General features: G+C 37.3%; 1 protein-coding gene across 1 annotated transcript in view; it reads left to right on the forward strand.

The window, feature by feature from the left end:
• Window positions 1-16,878, forward strand: part of polr1d (RNA polymerase I and III subunit D) — a 65,088-nt gene that overhangs the window by 38,407 nt on the left and 9,803 nt on the right. The window contains exons 3-4 of the mRNA XM_065253843.2: window positions 563-639; window positions 10,316-10,398. Of these exons, the coding sequence (XP_065109915.1) occupies window positions 563-639; window positions 10,316-10,398 (160 nt within the window). The remainder of the gene's footprint in view (window positions 1-562; window positions 640-10,315; window positions 10,399-16,878) is intronic.

A 16,878-nucleotide genomic window follows, 5' to 3' on the forward strand; every position in this document is an offset into this window, starting at 1 on the left:
AAAACAAACACAAATAACATCAGAGCTTGATATATAAAAATGAGAACATGAATAAAACGCCAAATAATCTCTTAAATATGTATTTATTAACCATTATAATTTAGTTTCCTCATCCAGTGGTGCATTTACTACAAATATGAGCCAATAATTCTTAATCATATGTAAAGAATTTGTGTTTTAAATGATAAGGTTTCCATACTTTACTTTAAGAGTGCCAGATAAATAGTATGCATTGTTTTGCATGAATTGATCAAAGAGATACGTCACAGGCTTGCCTGTCCAGCCAGAATTGCCTCGAGGTCTGTCATTTTCGGATGCAGAGCCGTGTGCACCTCCATGCGAAATGTGGTCTCGCTCACCCAACGCGCACAACTGCCCCCTCTGTATTGACGTCATTTTTGCCGAATGCACCAAAGTACACCAGTGTCAAGTATAAACAAGCTTTAGTCTAGGCTTGTCTTGCTGTTTAAGATATAAAAATAACACTTTCCTCCTTTTTGCCATCAGTCAGATGTTTTAACCAAAACTTTTATTTGTGATCAAGTTTTTTTTTTTTTAACAGCCAGGATGTGGAGTTCTGTGGATACAGCATCACACACCCATCAGAAAGCAAAATTAACTTCCGGATACAGACGCGAGGTGAGGATTAAAACAATTAATTACATTACAGGAAAATAATTTAACAAAAAAATATCTTCCATTTAGTTTTCTTGTGCTGCTAATGCAGCTAGTGATGGCAGTAGTATGTGGCTGTGTATCTGGGGCCGGATTCACGAAAACATTCTTAAGACAAAAAATAAGAAAGTTCTTAAGATAAATTATAAGAAGTGCGTAAGAATGTTCCTAAGTGTAATTCTCAAACATTTCTTAAGAAGTTTTCAATTTTTTTCTTAAGAATATCTTAAATTTGTGTCTTAAGAATAAAATGACAAGCTTTTAAATGAATTAATGAGGTAACAATACACTTACCTTAATCTTTTGACTACCTTGCGATCATTAACGCGATGATGCATTAAGACTACTACAGGATGTTATTCGCTGTTGTAACAGAGGTCAGCTACAGTATTAAGGCGGTGCAGTGGTTAAATATAATTCCATAATTTCCCAATCGGTCCGTCATGCGGGTCGAGCGCTCTGGGTGTGCGTGCTTCACTCTCCGTGCCCACGGCTTTCGTCTCCCGCGACCCGCGCTCATGCGTCAAGAGACGGACGCGGAGGTGAAGCGTGCTCGCCGTTTCGGAGCCCTCGACTCACATGACGGAGCGATAACCGGTTCGCTTCCCGCTTAGAGCGACTTTCAGCTGTTAAGTAATTTCACAATTAATGTAGGCTATTACGGAGGAAGTTAAATGTTTGGTAATATTAATAACACTAATAGTTATTTGTGTTTCATGACACATTACTGAGTAAGCCAAAAAACTTCATTATATGAGTGTGGAATTCCTCTTTAAACTAAGTAGTGAAGTAAACTGATTAAATTGCCATTTCAGACTACAAAATACAACATGTCACATTTAAAACAATCACATTAACTTATAAAACATCTTACATTTTGAGATTTAAGACTACTGTAAGGTTATCCTAACTTTAAGATGTTATTTAAGAAAGTTTATTTTTCGAGAATTGAAATTCTTCTTAAGTTTTTTCTTAAGAACATACTTAAGGAAAAAATAAGAACTTTCTTAAGAAGCTTTTTTGAGAATACAAAATATTCTTAACTTTTTTCTTAAGCTTGAATTTAAGATAAAAATGGCAGTTAAGAAGATTTTTCTTCTTAAGAATGTTTTGTGAATCCGGCCCCTGGTTATTAAAGTGTTACACTAGTGCATAATTAGTTATATCACATAGAAAGTATTATTGCATGATTTGGTCCGATGGTTGTCACTTTAAAGTTCCCCTTGTAACAAATGGGATTGTCTTTCTGTTGCTGCTAGTCACTGCTGGTGTGGAGACCTAAGACACATGGTAATTGTAAAATGTATACAATAATACAAGAAATCAGCCATGTTATTTTCTTAAGGATTAGAGTTCGAAAAGTCATGAATTATTAGTTATAGTTATTAGTGCAAAATGGCGCCGTTGTATGTGGCTTGCCGTCTATTGCCCTCCTTCTCACTCTTCAAATGCATGATTTTATGTCTGTTTTAATGTTTGTCGCTACTGACTTTGGACTGCAATATGTTATATATATGTTGTATATGATCATCAAACATTACTAAACATTCGCATGGCTATCGTTTCAACTGAAGTTGACATTGAAGATTTTTGCTGGTTTCTCCCACCTGTACCGCGTTGGCATCCCGCTGACACTTCCTGGAGGCCATGGCATCGACTAAAGTCTCTTGCATGGTCCTCAGCTGTGTGTGTTAGTCCTGTGCTAACCTGTGAGCGCCACCTTGCCGGTGCCTTTGCATTGTCTTTCCCCTTTCATCGGCAGCTTCGACTCATTGTTGGATCCCCCTCGCTCGAGATCATCTCCCCCAGCTTTCAACGTCGTGGAGTGAATCATTTAAATCTTTGCTCGCCAACTCGAAAAACACAGCTGGAGGTAGCTGCACCCACCGTCACCTTAAGGTGCTTTGATCAACGCCCGGTCAGTGGTGAACAAGACATTTTTAATAAACAATTTCTTCATGACGCAGGACCTGGACATCTTATTTATCACTGAGACATGGTTTAAACCGGATGAGCTAAATCCTTTCACTGAGCTAGTCCCCCACGATTGCTTTTTCCTAAATTCACTGCGGCTATCTGGTCAAGGAGGGGGACTAGCATCACTGTTTAAAAAACAATATCCCTGCCGTAAGCCACTTTCTTAAGAGTTTCTGAACCTTATTCTGAACCCACCCATATTCAGGGACACACTTTAATTCTATCTCTTGGTTTGCAAGTATCAATCAGACATTAGCATCAGTAATACTGGTATGTTGGATCACTTTCCGATCATTTTCTCTCTGCCTCTTAAGGCTGCTACACATGAACTACATACTTGCTCACAGACAACTAGAATTTTTAATGAATGTGCTATGGAGGAGTTTGTGGCACTATATCCCGGTTTACATGTAAATAAAGCCATAGTTCCATCATTAAACTCCATAGATGCTGATGATCATTTGAACCTTTTTAATTCTACCTGCTCTAATGTTTTAAATGTTGTTGCTTCATCAGGGTAAAGAAAAACAAACTTAATCATGCTTCAAAACCATGAATAAATGACAGTGTTCGTTCACTCAGACAAACAAACCTTGAGAAGGGCTGAACGCAAGTGGGCTAAGGACAGATTACATGTTTCCTATGAAATTTTAAAGATTCCCTTGCTGCATTCCAACAAGCTGCTAAAGTTACTAAAAATCACTATTTTTCTAAGCTGATTCGAAATAACAGTAACGGGCCAAATGTTTTATTTTCAATAATTGAATCTGCTCTTAATCCCACTAAAAATCATTTCCTGGAAATGTCTTGCTCTCTCTGCAAAGATTTCGCTATATATTTTAATGAGAATATCTCACTGATCTCAAATGCCTCTGTCTATTTATCCGCCAATTGATCTGCCCTTTTTCTCTTCTGCATAGCTGGTTTTGAACCTGTTTCTCTTGACTCTCTGACTGAGATTGTTTCAACTTTAAATAATACTAGTTGTTTTCAGGATGTGATTCCTACTATATTTTTAAGCAGGTTTTTTTTGTGTTGTCCATTCTGACCTGCTGTCTACACTGAAAAAAAAATTAAACTTTCGATCAACTTAAAAAAAATGCTGTATACTATGGTTCAACCTAAAAATATTGCTGTAATTTGTTACAGCTAAATTTATTAGTTTTTCCCAAACAATATTTTTGATTTGGTTGAAACCTAAAAATGTTAATTTAATATCAATCAAAATAGTTCTTCAGCCCAAGATAAAAAAAAATACATTGAAACAAAGTAATAAAAAAATATTGTTTTTCATGGAGACCAAAATCAGTATTTTTACTTTTTAACTTCTAAACAACTGCTTTCAGAACAAGATACAAGTTTTCACCTATTCCAGCATCCACACACGTGATTTAGTAAACAAGCACGTCTGGGCGCTAAGGCCACTCCGAGGCAGACGGCTGAGGCGGGGAGCACACACAGACACTGGGGAGAACAGCCACACACGTTCGGGCTCCGGCCAGACAAACGAACGGTGGGAGAGAGAATGATACAACAATGAATCCAAACACGACACAGAAAGGGGATCCGCAATCAGCCCTGCAACAAGCACCCGAAGTAGCTGCGGAGGGGAATCCTGCGGCGGGCAGAGAGAGTGAGAGAGTTAGTGGTGCTGACGGGAGGAACTGGACAGCTCCTGTGGTGAATGACAGCCCTGCTGGACAGCGGCAAAACCGCGATGAGCGTCCGCCGCTACAGCTGGAAAAGGCAGTCACAAAAGCAGGATAATGGAGTTAGCAGTCCTTTATACTGACAGACGACAAACAGATCTTGCAGCCGCCACCAATCTCAGAGTTTCAGAAGTCAATCCTGGGCGGCAGAGGGCACAGATAATGGGTGGGAAACAGTCTCTAAACAGACGGGAAATATCAAAAGTACACAACAAGACTAAACTAGAAACTAGCAAAGCTAGTAACGGGCGAGTACATACACAGACAACTTGCAACGAGACACTGAAAACACAGGGAATATATACTGAACCGATGAGGGGAAAACAAGCTACAGGTGAGGATGACACAATGAGGAAATCACACAGAGCAGGAACACCTGTGAGGGAAGCATACGTGAACCTGTGAAACAAACACAAAACAACACAGGACAACTAAAGCACTAACAAGACAAAACCATAAATATATTTAAATATATAAACAAATATATATATAAATATATATACACACACACACACATGAAAACAGTACACTAGACTAAACAAGACATAAAAACAAAGACTAGAGGAGGCAAGGGAGCAGGGAAAAAAGACAACACACAATGACAAGAGAATACAAGGGAGCGGGGAAAAGTCACAAGACACGGGAAAAACGTGGTCTGACAACACTAAAACCACGTTCTCCCACATAAAACATAATACTGTCAGAACCCTGCCACACTAGACTAGATTTAATTACAACAGGACTCCGGCAGGATCCTAACAGTTTTAGATTCATTTGAAGTCACCATTATTGTGCATTTGTCCTTTGACTTTCATTGAACTAACTCTCCTCTTTTAGCAATTTTAACAGTGTTTTATTAACCCTACTTGTTCATTGTTTGATGTTAAGGGAAAATATATCATGACATATAAGGCTGCCTAAAATTAAAACGTGAAATGGTAAAAGAACATTAAAGAGATAAAGTATAAAAAATAATGCTCCATGGTAATGACAGATTTTGAAAAAGACTGTTGCTACGCTTTAGTTTTTTTTTTTTGCATCAGAAAGACATCAACACTTCTGATACAAATCTCAACAATGGTGACAGTAAATGGTAAGAAAGTTGCACTTTTTTATCATGGCACAATGCATTAATGGAGTAATAAATGAGTTTTCTACAATCCTGGTACCCAGCATGCATTGCGGGATAATGCTTTGTTGTTGATTGTCACCATTGTTGCGTTTCATAGGCTGATTGTTGATGTCTCAGTGTGTCAGATGAACACCACAGATTAGATTTATGTTAAAAAAACAACTCTTCAGGCATTATGGATTTTTATAGCATAGTTACAGTATAGAAGCATAACAGGATTGACAGAACATAAAATAACTTAAATTCAGTGACTCTTTTTTTTGCTTGAGATGATTGAATCACAATAATTAACAACTAGCATATCAACAGTTTCAGACTTCATCTATTACATTATCTTCTGCTCTAACAGATGTGCTTTAGAAACACACTGTCATAACTAACAGAAGAAAATAATGCTAAACTTCAAGACCCTAGTGCCCAACTAAAGGAAACACTAATCGACACAGTGGTGACTTACTTTATTAACCAGATTTACAGCCATTCTTCATCTCTGTAACTCTGCAAGCAAGTTGTAATTTTAGTTTTCAAACAGAGATGCTGATTGAGACGCAAAAGTGATAGATTGCTGCTTTTGACTCTTTTTAAAAGTGTAAGATGTAGGCCTGGGGCGGTAACCGGATTACCGCCATACCGCGGTCACGTGACCCTTGCCACGGGTCTGAGCTCCTCACCGTCATAACCGCAAAAAAAAAACATTGGTCTGCACTTGTGTGTTTATGTGGGGATGTTAGACACGCAGTTTGTTAACAACCACAACTTGTTAACTGAACATTAACTGATATGATTTTAATATTAAATTGTCATTGAGTAGAAATACAGGTGACGTTGTCTGTCACTCGTTAAAAGTAATACAAAAATTTTATCTAATTTAAACGTGCAAACAACCGCAACAGATCAACAACAGAATCAGGTTTCATACATTATCAAATTTTCACGCAACATAAAGAGTACGCGATCAGTCCGAGGATTAATATCCAAAGAGGTTAGATTGTCTCTTTTTTCATCTAGCCTACAAAAAGTTTTGCTTTTGCGTCTTCTTTCTCTGTTTGTGGAAAAAGACAGATGTGTAGGCACACACACGCGTCTCAGTGCAGCTTCCCAGCTATACTCAAGCACGGACACATATGCAGTACAAGTGATTTCTCATACAAATGGTTATTTTACCAGACCATCAGGGCAGCAATAATTCACGTCATTTCCAGGCTATTCACAAATTAAGGATAGAAAAGTGGCGAAATGTCTGTTGGACGTGTGGACACGCACAATGCTTTAAAAAAAATTTTAACTGATAATATTAATTGTTCAAGTTCTTGAATGTTGAAATTGAAGAAATGTGGAAGGAAATAATATTCACTTTACATGTTCCTTAAGTAATTTGCACGTGTTTTGTATTGAAGATAAATAAATCATGCATGTTATTTAACTCATTGTCTTGCCAATAAACCGCAGGAATTTGTTGATAACCGACCGCGGTAAAAAAAAATACAAACCGGCCCACCCCTAGTAAGATGGATTCATGTTTACACACAGCACTGTTCATTTATCTATTGCATTTAATATTATGACTTTCTTCATCATTTTATTATTACTTTTTCCAGAAAAAAGAGCCAGAAATAATGATTAGGTCTCTATGAAAAACAATGTTTAACTTTGTTTCAATGTAATTTTTTTTATCTTGGGCAGAAGAACTATTTTGATTGATATTAAATTAAAAAAGTTTTAACCAAATCAAAAATATAGTGTGGGAAAAACTAATAAATTTAGCTGTAACAAATTACAGTAATTTTTTAAAGGAGCGGTGAATCAAAAACTAAATTTTAACTTGATAATTTGTTATATAAGAGGTCATCATACTTAAATGAACATCCTGCAAGTTTCAGAACTGAAAACGTCTGTGCTACTGAAATATAACCGTTTTTGGCACCAAGCCAGCTAAACACTCCAGTGTGGAATTCGGAAATCTATGACGTCAAAGTAGAATTGAAGCACCTCCCCATAGCCAAATACAAGGACCACTTTTGTAGCCCCGCCCACAGCTTCGCGTGACACGCGTGTGTCTCAATCAGTAAACATGTCTTTAAAGATTGCCAAATGTAACCAAAATGACTTTTAAATAAATTTTTTCTGATAGACTTTTATTTTGACGCGGTGATCTGGTAACCATGGTAACGAAGTCTTGGGTTGTGGAAGAACCGCGTGGGAACAACACAGAAGCTGAATACGTTAAATAACATTAGGAATGCGTGGATAAAGTTTGTTTTTGAAGAGTTCCAGCTCGTGTGGGGATTGTTTGTTAACTTTGTGTACTGTGCGGATTCACTTGTAAAGAAGCAAGTCGATGCTGGATTTGCAGAGAGACTGTGATTAAAAGCACCACTAATATTGGATCTGACGAAAATGACACAGCAAGTAAGACATTTTACTTTATTTAAGTTACTGCGTTTCACTATTGCTTTGTTAGAAGAGATCGCTTGATATGTCCTGTTGTAACATCCGTGTCTAAACACGTATGTTTGACTGTTTTAATGTACTAAAAACATTAAACGATTAATAAAGATACACCACTTAACAACACGACTCTACTTTAAAGGTGGAAATATACAAAGGAAGCACTTATCCTCCGCAATTTAGATTATGATGCCCGCTTACTGTGTTGTATACGGTAATTTAGGTGAGTTGCGTTTGAACGGTCAAACACTCAACAAAGCTTTTTTATCATATAACTGTGGTATGTAACGTTACGTGTATCTAAGAGCAACCTCACAAGCACAATAGAAATATACAAAGTTATTGATAAAAGCGTATCAGCCGCAGTTTATAATCTGATGCGCGCTTACTGTGTTGTATACGGTACTTTAGTCACGTCGAGTTTAAAGTTTTGTTTATACTTTACTATACGGATTGTCATTTATGTATATCATCTTTAGTACCCAGAATCTTTTGTGGCTCAAACATATATGTGTTTGGCCTGATATTTTCACACATTAATGTTTTTATAACATTTCCACACATGTAATGACGGGGAATGAAGCCGTCCAATCATAGCAGTGGGTGTTTACGTCCAGGTCTTCAATGCGGCCCGCCCCTTCAAACGAAGCTTTTCTCCAGAGAGCTACTAATCCATGTTACAAAATAGCCCATTACTTATTGTTTTTGATGTTTTTGAATGTAAAAACCACACGAACATCATAAGTAGACATCAGACAACAGTATAAAACAATAAAATCGACAAATTCACCAAATTCAAAAGTTGATCCATAGTATACAGCAATTTTTTTAAGTTGATCCAAAGTTTTATTTTTTTCAGTGACAAATGTCTACACACCAGTGCTGTTTCTAACAGCCTGAAACATGCCTCGGTTTTGCCTTAACTTAAAAAGTCTAGTTTGGATATGTCAACTCTAAGTAACTGCTGCCCAATTTCAGATCTACCCTTTATATCAAAAAATGTAGAAAAAGTCGTTCTGAGCCAACTCCAGTCTTTTTTAATTGATAATCATATTTACGAGAAGTTTCAGTCTTGTTTTAAATCACATCATAGTATGGAATCTGCAATTTTACGAGTCATGAACGATATTTTGTTCACCATTGACACAGGGCAATCTGTCGCTCTGGTCTTGTTAGACCTTAGCTCTGCCTTTGACCTGGTCGATCAGGATATTTTAATCTCTCGTCTTGAAGCATGTATAGGTTTAAGGGGTACAGTTTAAGGGGTACTATGGTTTCGCTCATATTTGTCTAACAGAAGCTATTCTGTTCGTATCGGGCAACAGTGCTCATCGAAAAAGAAACTTGGGTCCGGAGTCCCGCAGGGCTCTATTCTTTGTCCAGAACTATTGAAATTGTATATGTTACCCTTGGATTTTATTTGATCTAAACATGGGGTTTCTTTTCACCTGTATGCTGATGACCTTCAATCGCTGTTCCCCCCCAGCACCAACTGTGTTCTGTACCTGGGGTTCTGGAATTATAAAAACATTACATTTGAAAAGCAGATAAGTGATGTTGCAAAGTCCTGTTTTTCACCTCCGTCTTTTAGCAAAGGTTAAGACATTCCGTCTGGTAAGCGTTTTGAGATAGCCATGCATGCTTTCGTTACATCCAGGCTGGACAATTGTAATTCCTTATATATATTTGTGCTTCTCAGAAATACATCACCCGTCTCCATGTAGTTCAAAATGCAGCTGCACGCCTCCTCAAAGGGAAACGTAAATTTGACCATATTACAACAGTTCTGATCTCGCTTCACTGGCTACCGGTTAAATTTTCCAATAGATTTTAAAGTTTTGCTCTTTGTTTTGAAGTCTCTACAGGACCAAACTCCCCAGTACTTATCTGAACTGCTTCACCCAGTCAAGATCACTTAGATCGGTTGACTCAAACTTACTATCTGTCCCTCAAACCAGGCTTAAAAATAGAGGTGACTGTGCTTTCGCAGCCTATGGACCAAAGCTATAGCTTACCGCCTCACATCAGATCCGCCCAAACTTTTACACTTTTTAAAACTTGTCTGAAAACGCATTTCTCTTGATTAGCTTTTAATATACCTTGATGTCTTTTGTCATTCATCTGTGCTGTATATTTTGTTGATGTTTTGTGTTCTGTATTGTATATCTTCTTGCGTTGTTATTCATTTTGATCAACGCAAGTTGTTTTTAAATGTGCGATACAAATTAAATTGTATTGTATTGTATTGTATTGTATTGAATGCTTACTAGTTATTTTTTACGCATTTTGAAGTTTCTGAACCCCCCATTTTTTTTTCTTTAGAAGCTTAGTGTGTAATTTTAAACAGTCCCATCTTTTCATGTCTATTTTGCAGGAGGACTTCCTGCATCTGAACCTCTGCGCTGTGGCTTGAACAACCTTACTGAAGTTTGTAAACATGTCCTGTACACATTTGAGGTGAGAATGAACAATTATCATTGAGAGCAGCTCCAGTAAGGGTTAAGTTCACAGTATTTTCATGTTATCAATGCCATTAGTTGTTATGAATGTTATTTTTCTTTTTATCTTTTCATATATACTTAAATTAATACATGTAAATGAATATGTACTTATTTAGGCATTTAGTTTAAATACACTAACAAGCACTATTTATTAAAGTGTGATTTATAGTGTTGCACGGTGCACAGATACTTCAAAAGCATCGCTATTCTCGGAAATTAAAAACATTACGGTTCCTAGTTCCTACAATTATAAGTATGGATACTTCTTAGAATGACCGCGTTCCAGATATGTAAGAGACGCATGTCATGTTGGTGTGCAACGGACGCTTCCAGTGCCTCCCATGGACGTCCGTGTTTTTTCTCCTCACGCAGGTGATACTGTGGCCGCCGTAGAGCTTTGACGGTTGTCATAACCATGCTTATGAATTGCAAATGTAACTCGGTTAACTGATTAATTTGCGACCTGCGGAGGCTGCAGCACTTCATCAGTTTCTGCGTGACTGGAAACATAATAACCCCAAAAAGGCACCCCCCATATCCCCCCTCCCCCCGCATAGATAACATTCATAGATATCGTTAATAATATAAAATATCAGCTAAAATGATCTATCGGCTATATTATTATAATCAGAGTATGTGCATGTTTGTCAGTGATTTATTTATATTAGGTTATTATAGAACAGCATTTAAAGAGACCTACGCAAAGGAGGTATATTTCATGTGTAAAACGCCTTGTAAGAAATTATGGACTCAAATATAAAGTTAACCACAGATAAATCAGACATTGAAGTACAGGAAACATTAACCTATCCATATATCACAGCTTAAATAACATATGGTTATTATTAAGGCTCATTATTTACTATTAATTATGGTTAAGTGAATGTTAGCAGTTAACTTAGCACTTTACTGTATACATTACATTATTAATACGCTCGCTTACACGGTTTATCCTTAGCCGCTATATTCTACTTCTTATACTATCTATTGATTTTCAGTGTTCTCCTCTACATCTACTCATGTAAAGCTGCTTTGCAACAATTAACAATTGTGAAAAGCGCTATATAAATAAAATTGAATTGAATTGAATCACTATAACCACTGCATATAGAGATGTTTTTCGTATTTTGTTCAAATGTTTAATATATCTGCTGTTCATATGTTCATTTATTAGTGTGTTATATGATTAGAATGTTGTCCCGATTTTAAAATAAAGCACAGCAATGAGATTTGAGAGTGTTTCTCCCTTTTCAGGAAAAGTACCGGTAAAGTATCGGAACCACAATGCTTGACTTGGTATCGGTACCGAAACAAATTTTTTATTTGGTATTGTGACAACACTAGTGACTTATGAAAACTATTACATTTTATCTTCCCTAACAGCCTGAATTAGATGAAGTACGGTATTCAAGTCATTTTTAATTTTTATAATGCTTTTCCAAATGTGCATTTTTGCAAAGCAACCTTACAGGAACCCCATTTGTACAGAAACAGATATAGCCCATTAAACAATGTAAGGCGGTAGTGACAAGGAATAAGGAATACAAAAATAGTATTAGTAGAGAATTGTGTACAAAATCAGGCTCAGATTGGCATGTTAGTTCTAATCTGTGTACACACCACACATGTGAATGCTAGTTGATAGAACAATGTACAAGTCTAAAAGATATTGATTTCACTTAGTTTTACATTACACACTGCACTGCACTGCAATGCTGTCACTGTAACTGTGATGTACTTTAAAGGAAAACACCACAGTTTTTCAATGTTTTACTGTGTTGTTACCTCAACTTAGACAAATTAATACATACCTATCTTTTTTGACGCGTGCACTTCATCTAAGCACAGCGCGTAGTGAATGTGTTTGCATTTAACCTAGCCCCGTTAATTCCTTAGGCCTTCAAAGACGATTATAAATGGATCCCATGTTTTGGTCACAATTTACACCTCGCAGTAAATAAAGCAGTTAACATTGACAGGGTATCTTCAGCACTTTCAAGGCTTCGCAAAACAGTGGCTGCATTTACTAGATCACCAAAGCTCTCATGTCAACTCACCAGAAAACAGACCCATCTCTCACTCCCAGATCATAAACTCATACATGACGAACCTACCTGCTGGAATTCATCGAATGATATGGTCAAACAGTTTTTGGAGCAGCAGCAATCTGTATGTGCCGTACTGGCAGAGGACCGAAAGAAATGGCATCTGATGCTTAAAGATACTGACATTTCAATTTTAGAGACTTTGAAAGAAATCCATTTACAGATGCCCTCTCTGGTGAGAAGCACACAACCCTCTCATCTGTCTTACCATTGATGTGGAAAATACGGTCTTGTCTTGATGATGTAGACGGTGATTCTGTACTTGCTAGGGAAATAAAAAGTGCAATCAAAGAAAATCTCAGAGAAGCGTTATAATGATGAGGAGTTACAGCTACTTTTCAACATTGCCACCTACCTGGACCCCAGGTTTAAAGATAGCTTTGTTTCACTAGAGGTCTGATGTCAAACAAAGGCTTCTTGACCAAATAAGGGATGCTGCTGCTGATGATGGATCTAATGTAAAAGGAGGAGCAGAGGCTTCAAGCCAAGTCAGACCATCTATAAAGTCAAAGACTAACTTGAAACATCTTTTTCAAGGATCCAAGGAGAAAAGAAAGGCAGTGATGCCACAGCAACTCATTGGCTTTTCACAAGTGACCGTTTAAATGGAAAGTTTCTGGTATATAGCAAAATGCCAGAACTCATTGCTGAAGAGGATCCACTCACCTGGTGGAAAACCAATGGGAGCACATTACCCTTGTTGTTAGAGTTTGCCAGAAGGTATCTCTGCATTGCTGCATCCAGCTGTGCTTTTGAGAGGGTATTTAGTTCTTCAGGGATTATTGTCAGTCCACTGCGTTCAAGACTGACCCAAGATAACATTGGCTATGTCTACATTCACAAAATTTTGTCAATCCGATTGAATTTACTACGATTGAAGGTTACGACGATACAGTTTACATGGACCCTAAACATTGCAATCTGATTGAAATGTTTGTTTACATGTACATTCTATAGAATCCGAACCGAACGTCTGCGCAAGCGCAGAGCCAGGGTTGCCGGATTCGCGTTTCAGAACCATCCCAAATGGACATTCAAAACTAGCCCAAAAGCATCCCAATGACTATTCACAGCCCAAATACCAATAATTAATGAATGAAATACTTTCATCTTTAACCCGCAGAAAAAACAACAACTGGTGGAAACAGGTTAAACAGTAGCTCAAATCTAAATTTAAAAAAGCAGAGAACTTGGCAACGCCTAGCTGCAGACAGCATCTCTCGTCGAGTTCAGGCTTTATCTCTGGATTAAAGTCAAAGCGGAGTTGGAGAAAGTTGTTCTTAAGAAATATTCAGCTGTAGGTGATGAAAACACACTTCAAAAGTCACAAGGCTATTTTATTGCTTTAAGTAGCCGAATGTTTTAAAAGTACACATAAACGCGGCAGAATGTACATCGCGTTACCCCATTAACCTTAGGTCAAGGTCACTTTATTTATATAGCACCTGTAAAACAGCATTTCTGCTGACCAAAGTGCTTCACAATACAAAATAAAATACATAGAAACAGTCATACAAAAAATTGTTAGCATGTACAGCAACATCATAGCCATAGAATCACAAAAAATAAAAAACATAAAATTAGTTAAAACCTAAAAGAGCTTAAGATCTACAAATTACTTGTAGGCCTGACAGAAAAGATATGTTTTCAGAACTGACTTAAATGAAGATAAAGAGGGTGAAAACCTGATTGACCGAGGTAGCAAATTCCACAGCTTAGGGGCAAATACACTGAAAGCTCTGTCACCTTTGGATTTCAAACGTGATGATGGAACGGTTAGTCAATTATCTGAAGATGATCTTGAGGGTTCTTTGGGTAGTGTATGGACAAATAAGGTCTGAAATATAGGCGGGAGCCAGTCTATGCAAGGCTTTAAATACAAAAACCAAGATCTTATAATCAATTTCAGCATATAACGCGTTGCAATAATCAAGCCTCGTTGAGATGAAGGCATGAATAAGTGTCTCTAGGTCACCAAAGGATAGAAAGGGTTTTAATTTCCGTAAACACCTAAGCTGGAAGAAGCTAGCACTAACAACAAAGTTTATTTGCTTATCGAATTTGACCTCTGAGTCAACAACAACACCCAGGTTTTTTACACAAGTGCGGATATTGGCTTGTAAGGGACCTAATCCTGGAGTCAGACCATGTGCCAAATGTGGGGGACCTAAGAGAATTACTTCAGTTTTGTTTTCAATTGAAGAAAGTTTTCACCCATCCAACTTTTGATGCCATTTAAGCAAGCTAGCATGTCTGAAAGAGGTGTTGCTTCAGGTTTTATTGACATTTACAGCTGGGTATCATCCGCGTAGATATGATATTGAACCTTGTGAAATTCAAAAATGTTCCTTACCTTAATATGCGTGATGCCACTGCCTTGCTATTGCGTGTTTCTGTGACATGAATTATGTGATATAAGAGTTTAATATAAGATGTGAACTTGGGCACAAATGTTCTGCGCTTGTGCACAATGTATTTTTGCATTCGACAGGCATGAGGATCCCTCACCTTTCGGCGAAATTCGCTGTTTTGAAGCCAAAAAAGGTGACCCACGTGAATCGTGTAGATTCGATGAGAAAACATTTTTGGGGGGTCGGGGGGTATGTGCGTGTTGTTTGTTGACGCACCCTTCGCCGTTATCCAACATGTATCCCAGACATTAGGTTTGTCTGAGTTCATGCTGTGCTGCAAAAACCGACAGGCAGGCAGGTGACATCGAAGTATCACGAGAGTGAATCGAGAAGTCATAAGGACTCTGCTTTCGAACTGCTCTCGCGCTTCTGTGATGTCATCTGTCTTTTCTGTGTACTTCGTCATATGCTTCACATGCTTTATGAAGATGCGTAGAGTGACTGCCTTCGGGACGTAAAGTCAAGTGTAAGACACAAAACGCTGTAAAACTATAACTGCAGAATTCTGAGGTGTGATTCAATTAAAACAACATACAGTTTATACACAGACTGAAGCTTCAAAGTGAGTTGAAAGATTTTTTATTGGAATGGATTTGAACGAATGATGGACATACTCCTCGCTTGTAAGTCACATTGGTCTAACGTTACTAGCCTACTGCTGTTATATACGTAAATGTAAATATAGTAAAACAGGAAAATACTGCATGAAATGCTGTTAATAAGAACATGCTGCTACTACTGTTAATAAAAAAGTTTATCGTTTACAGTAACATTTAAGCAATTTTACACTATTTGAGCGACAAAGAAGCTACAGTGAACTGTTTTCGGGGCAAACTCAAAAGCCCACACACTGAACGCCCGTTTCAAAAATCACGCAAACACATAATTTCTATGGGCTTGACAGGAGATATACGCACAAATTATCTTGTAATACCACAGTCTCTGCAAGTATTCTCATTAAAACAGTTGTTTATTATAAGTGGGCAGTTGATCATATGTGTCAGTGTATAGATCAGCGCTTCTCCACCGGTGTTAAAGGGACAGTTCATCTTATAAGAAATGCTTATGTTTGAGTCATTATGTTAGTCAAACTACAGAAGACAAAAGGAAAATCACCTTTATAGCTTTAAAAAGATCAATTATATTTAATTTATAGAATGAAAACAGTGTTATATTAATTTGATACTGTTTCTCTACCTAATCAATACTGTTAGATCTTACTTTATTTGCAACTTTGTTTTTTCTATTTTATATGCTTATCAATTCTTGATTTATTCTTATTTTATTTTCCCACATCACCTTTTTGCTGATCTGAAAATTATTCAACCCATGACTCAAAAACCATAATTTAATTAATTTAACCAGTACTATATTTGTAAAATTAAGTAATTTTAAATTACATAGGCCTTCAGGTCCACCCTATTCCAAGGCCAACTTAAAATTGTGTGGCCTTGCGACTAATGGTCAGATTATGGCTAAATAAAATAGTTGCAGATGTAAAATAGTAAGGGAATGCTACTTGTTACAGCTTTTCAGATTTATCAACCCATTTAATTAGACATGGATTCTGTTACTAGTCAAATGTTTACATTTTAAAAATTGTCCGTCAGAAATTAATTATTGAAATAATGGCCATAATGTATTTTTTGCTTATAGTGTGATATTATTTGGTTTCTGCTGGGATGTTAGGTTCCTTCCTTCTTTTTTTGTCCTTGGCCAATCCCATGCCTTAAGAATAAACAATAATGAGGCCGTAATATTTATTTTGGGGGAGTCCCCCCACCTTGCGGACCCATCAGAGGCCACGTCGCCCCTCGAGCACTCTTCTCACCTTTTTCACCCCTGACCCGTTTTCATGCCTGATCCGATTTAGAAAATACTACGATTCATGCTTTTACATCCGCACTTTTCTCCTGAAGA

Source organism: Paramisgurnus dabryanus, chromosome 16 (genome assembly GCF_030506205.2).
Source record: "Paramisgurnus dabryanus chromosome 16, PD_genome_1.1, whole genome shotgun sequence".
In the NCBI taxonomy this organism is placed as follows: Eukaryota; Metazoa; Chordata; class Actinopteri; order Cypriniformes; family Cobitidae; genus Paramisgurnus; species Paramisgurnus dabryanus.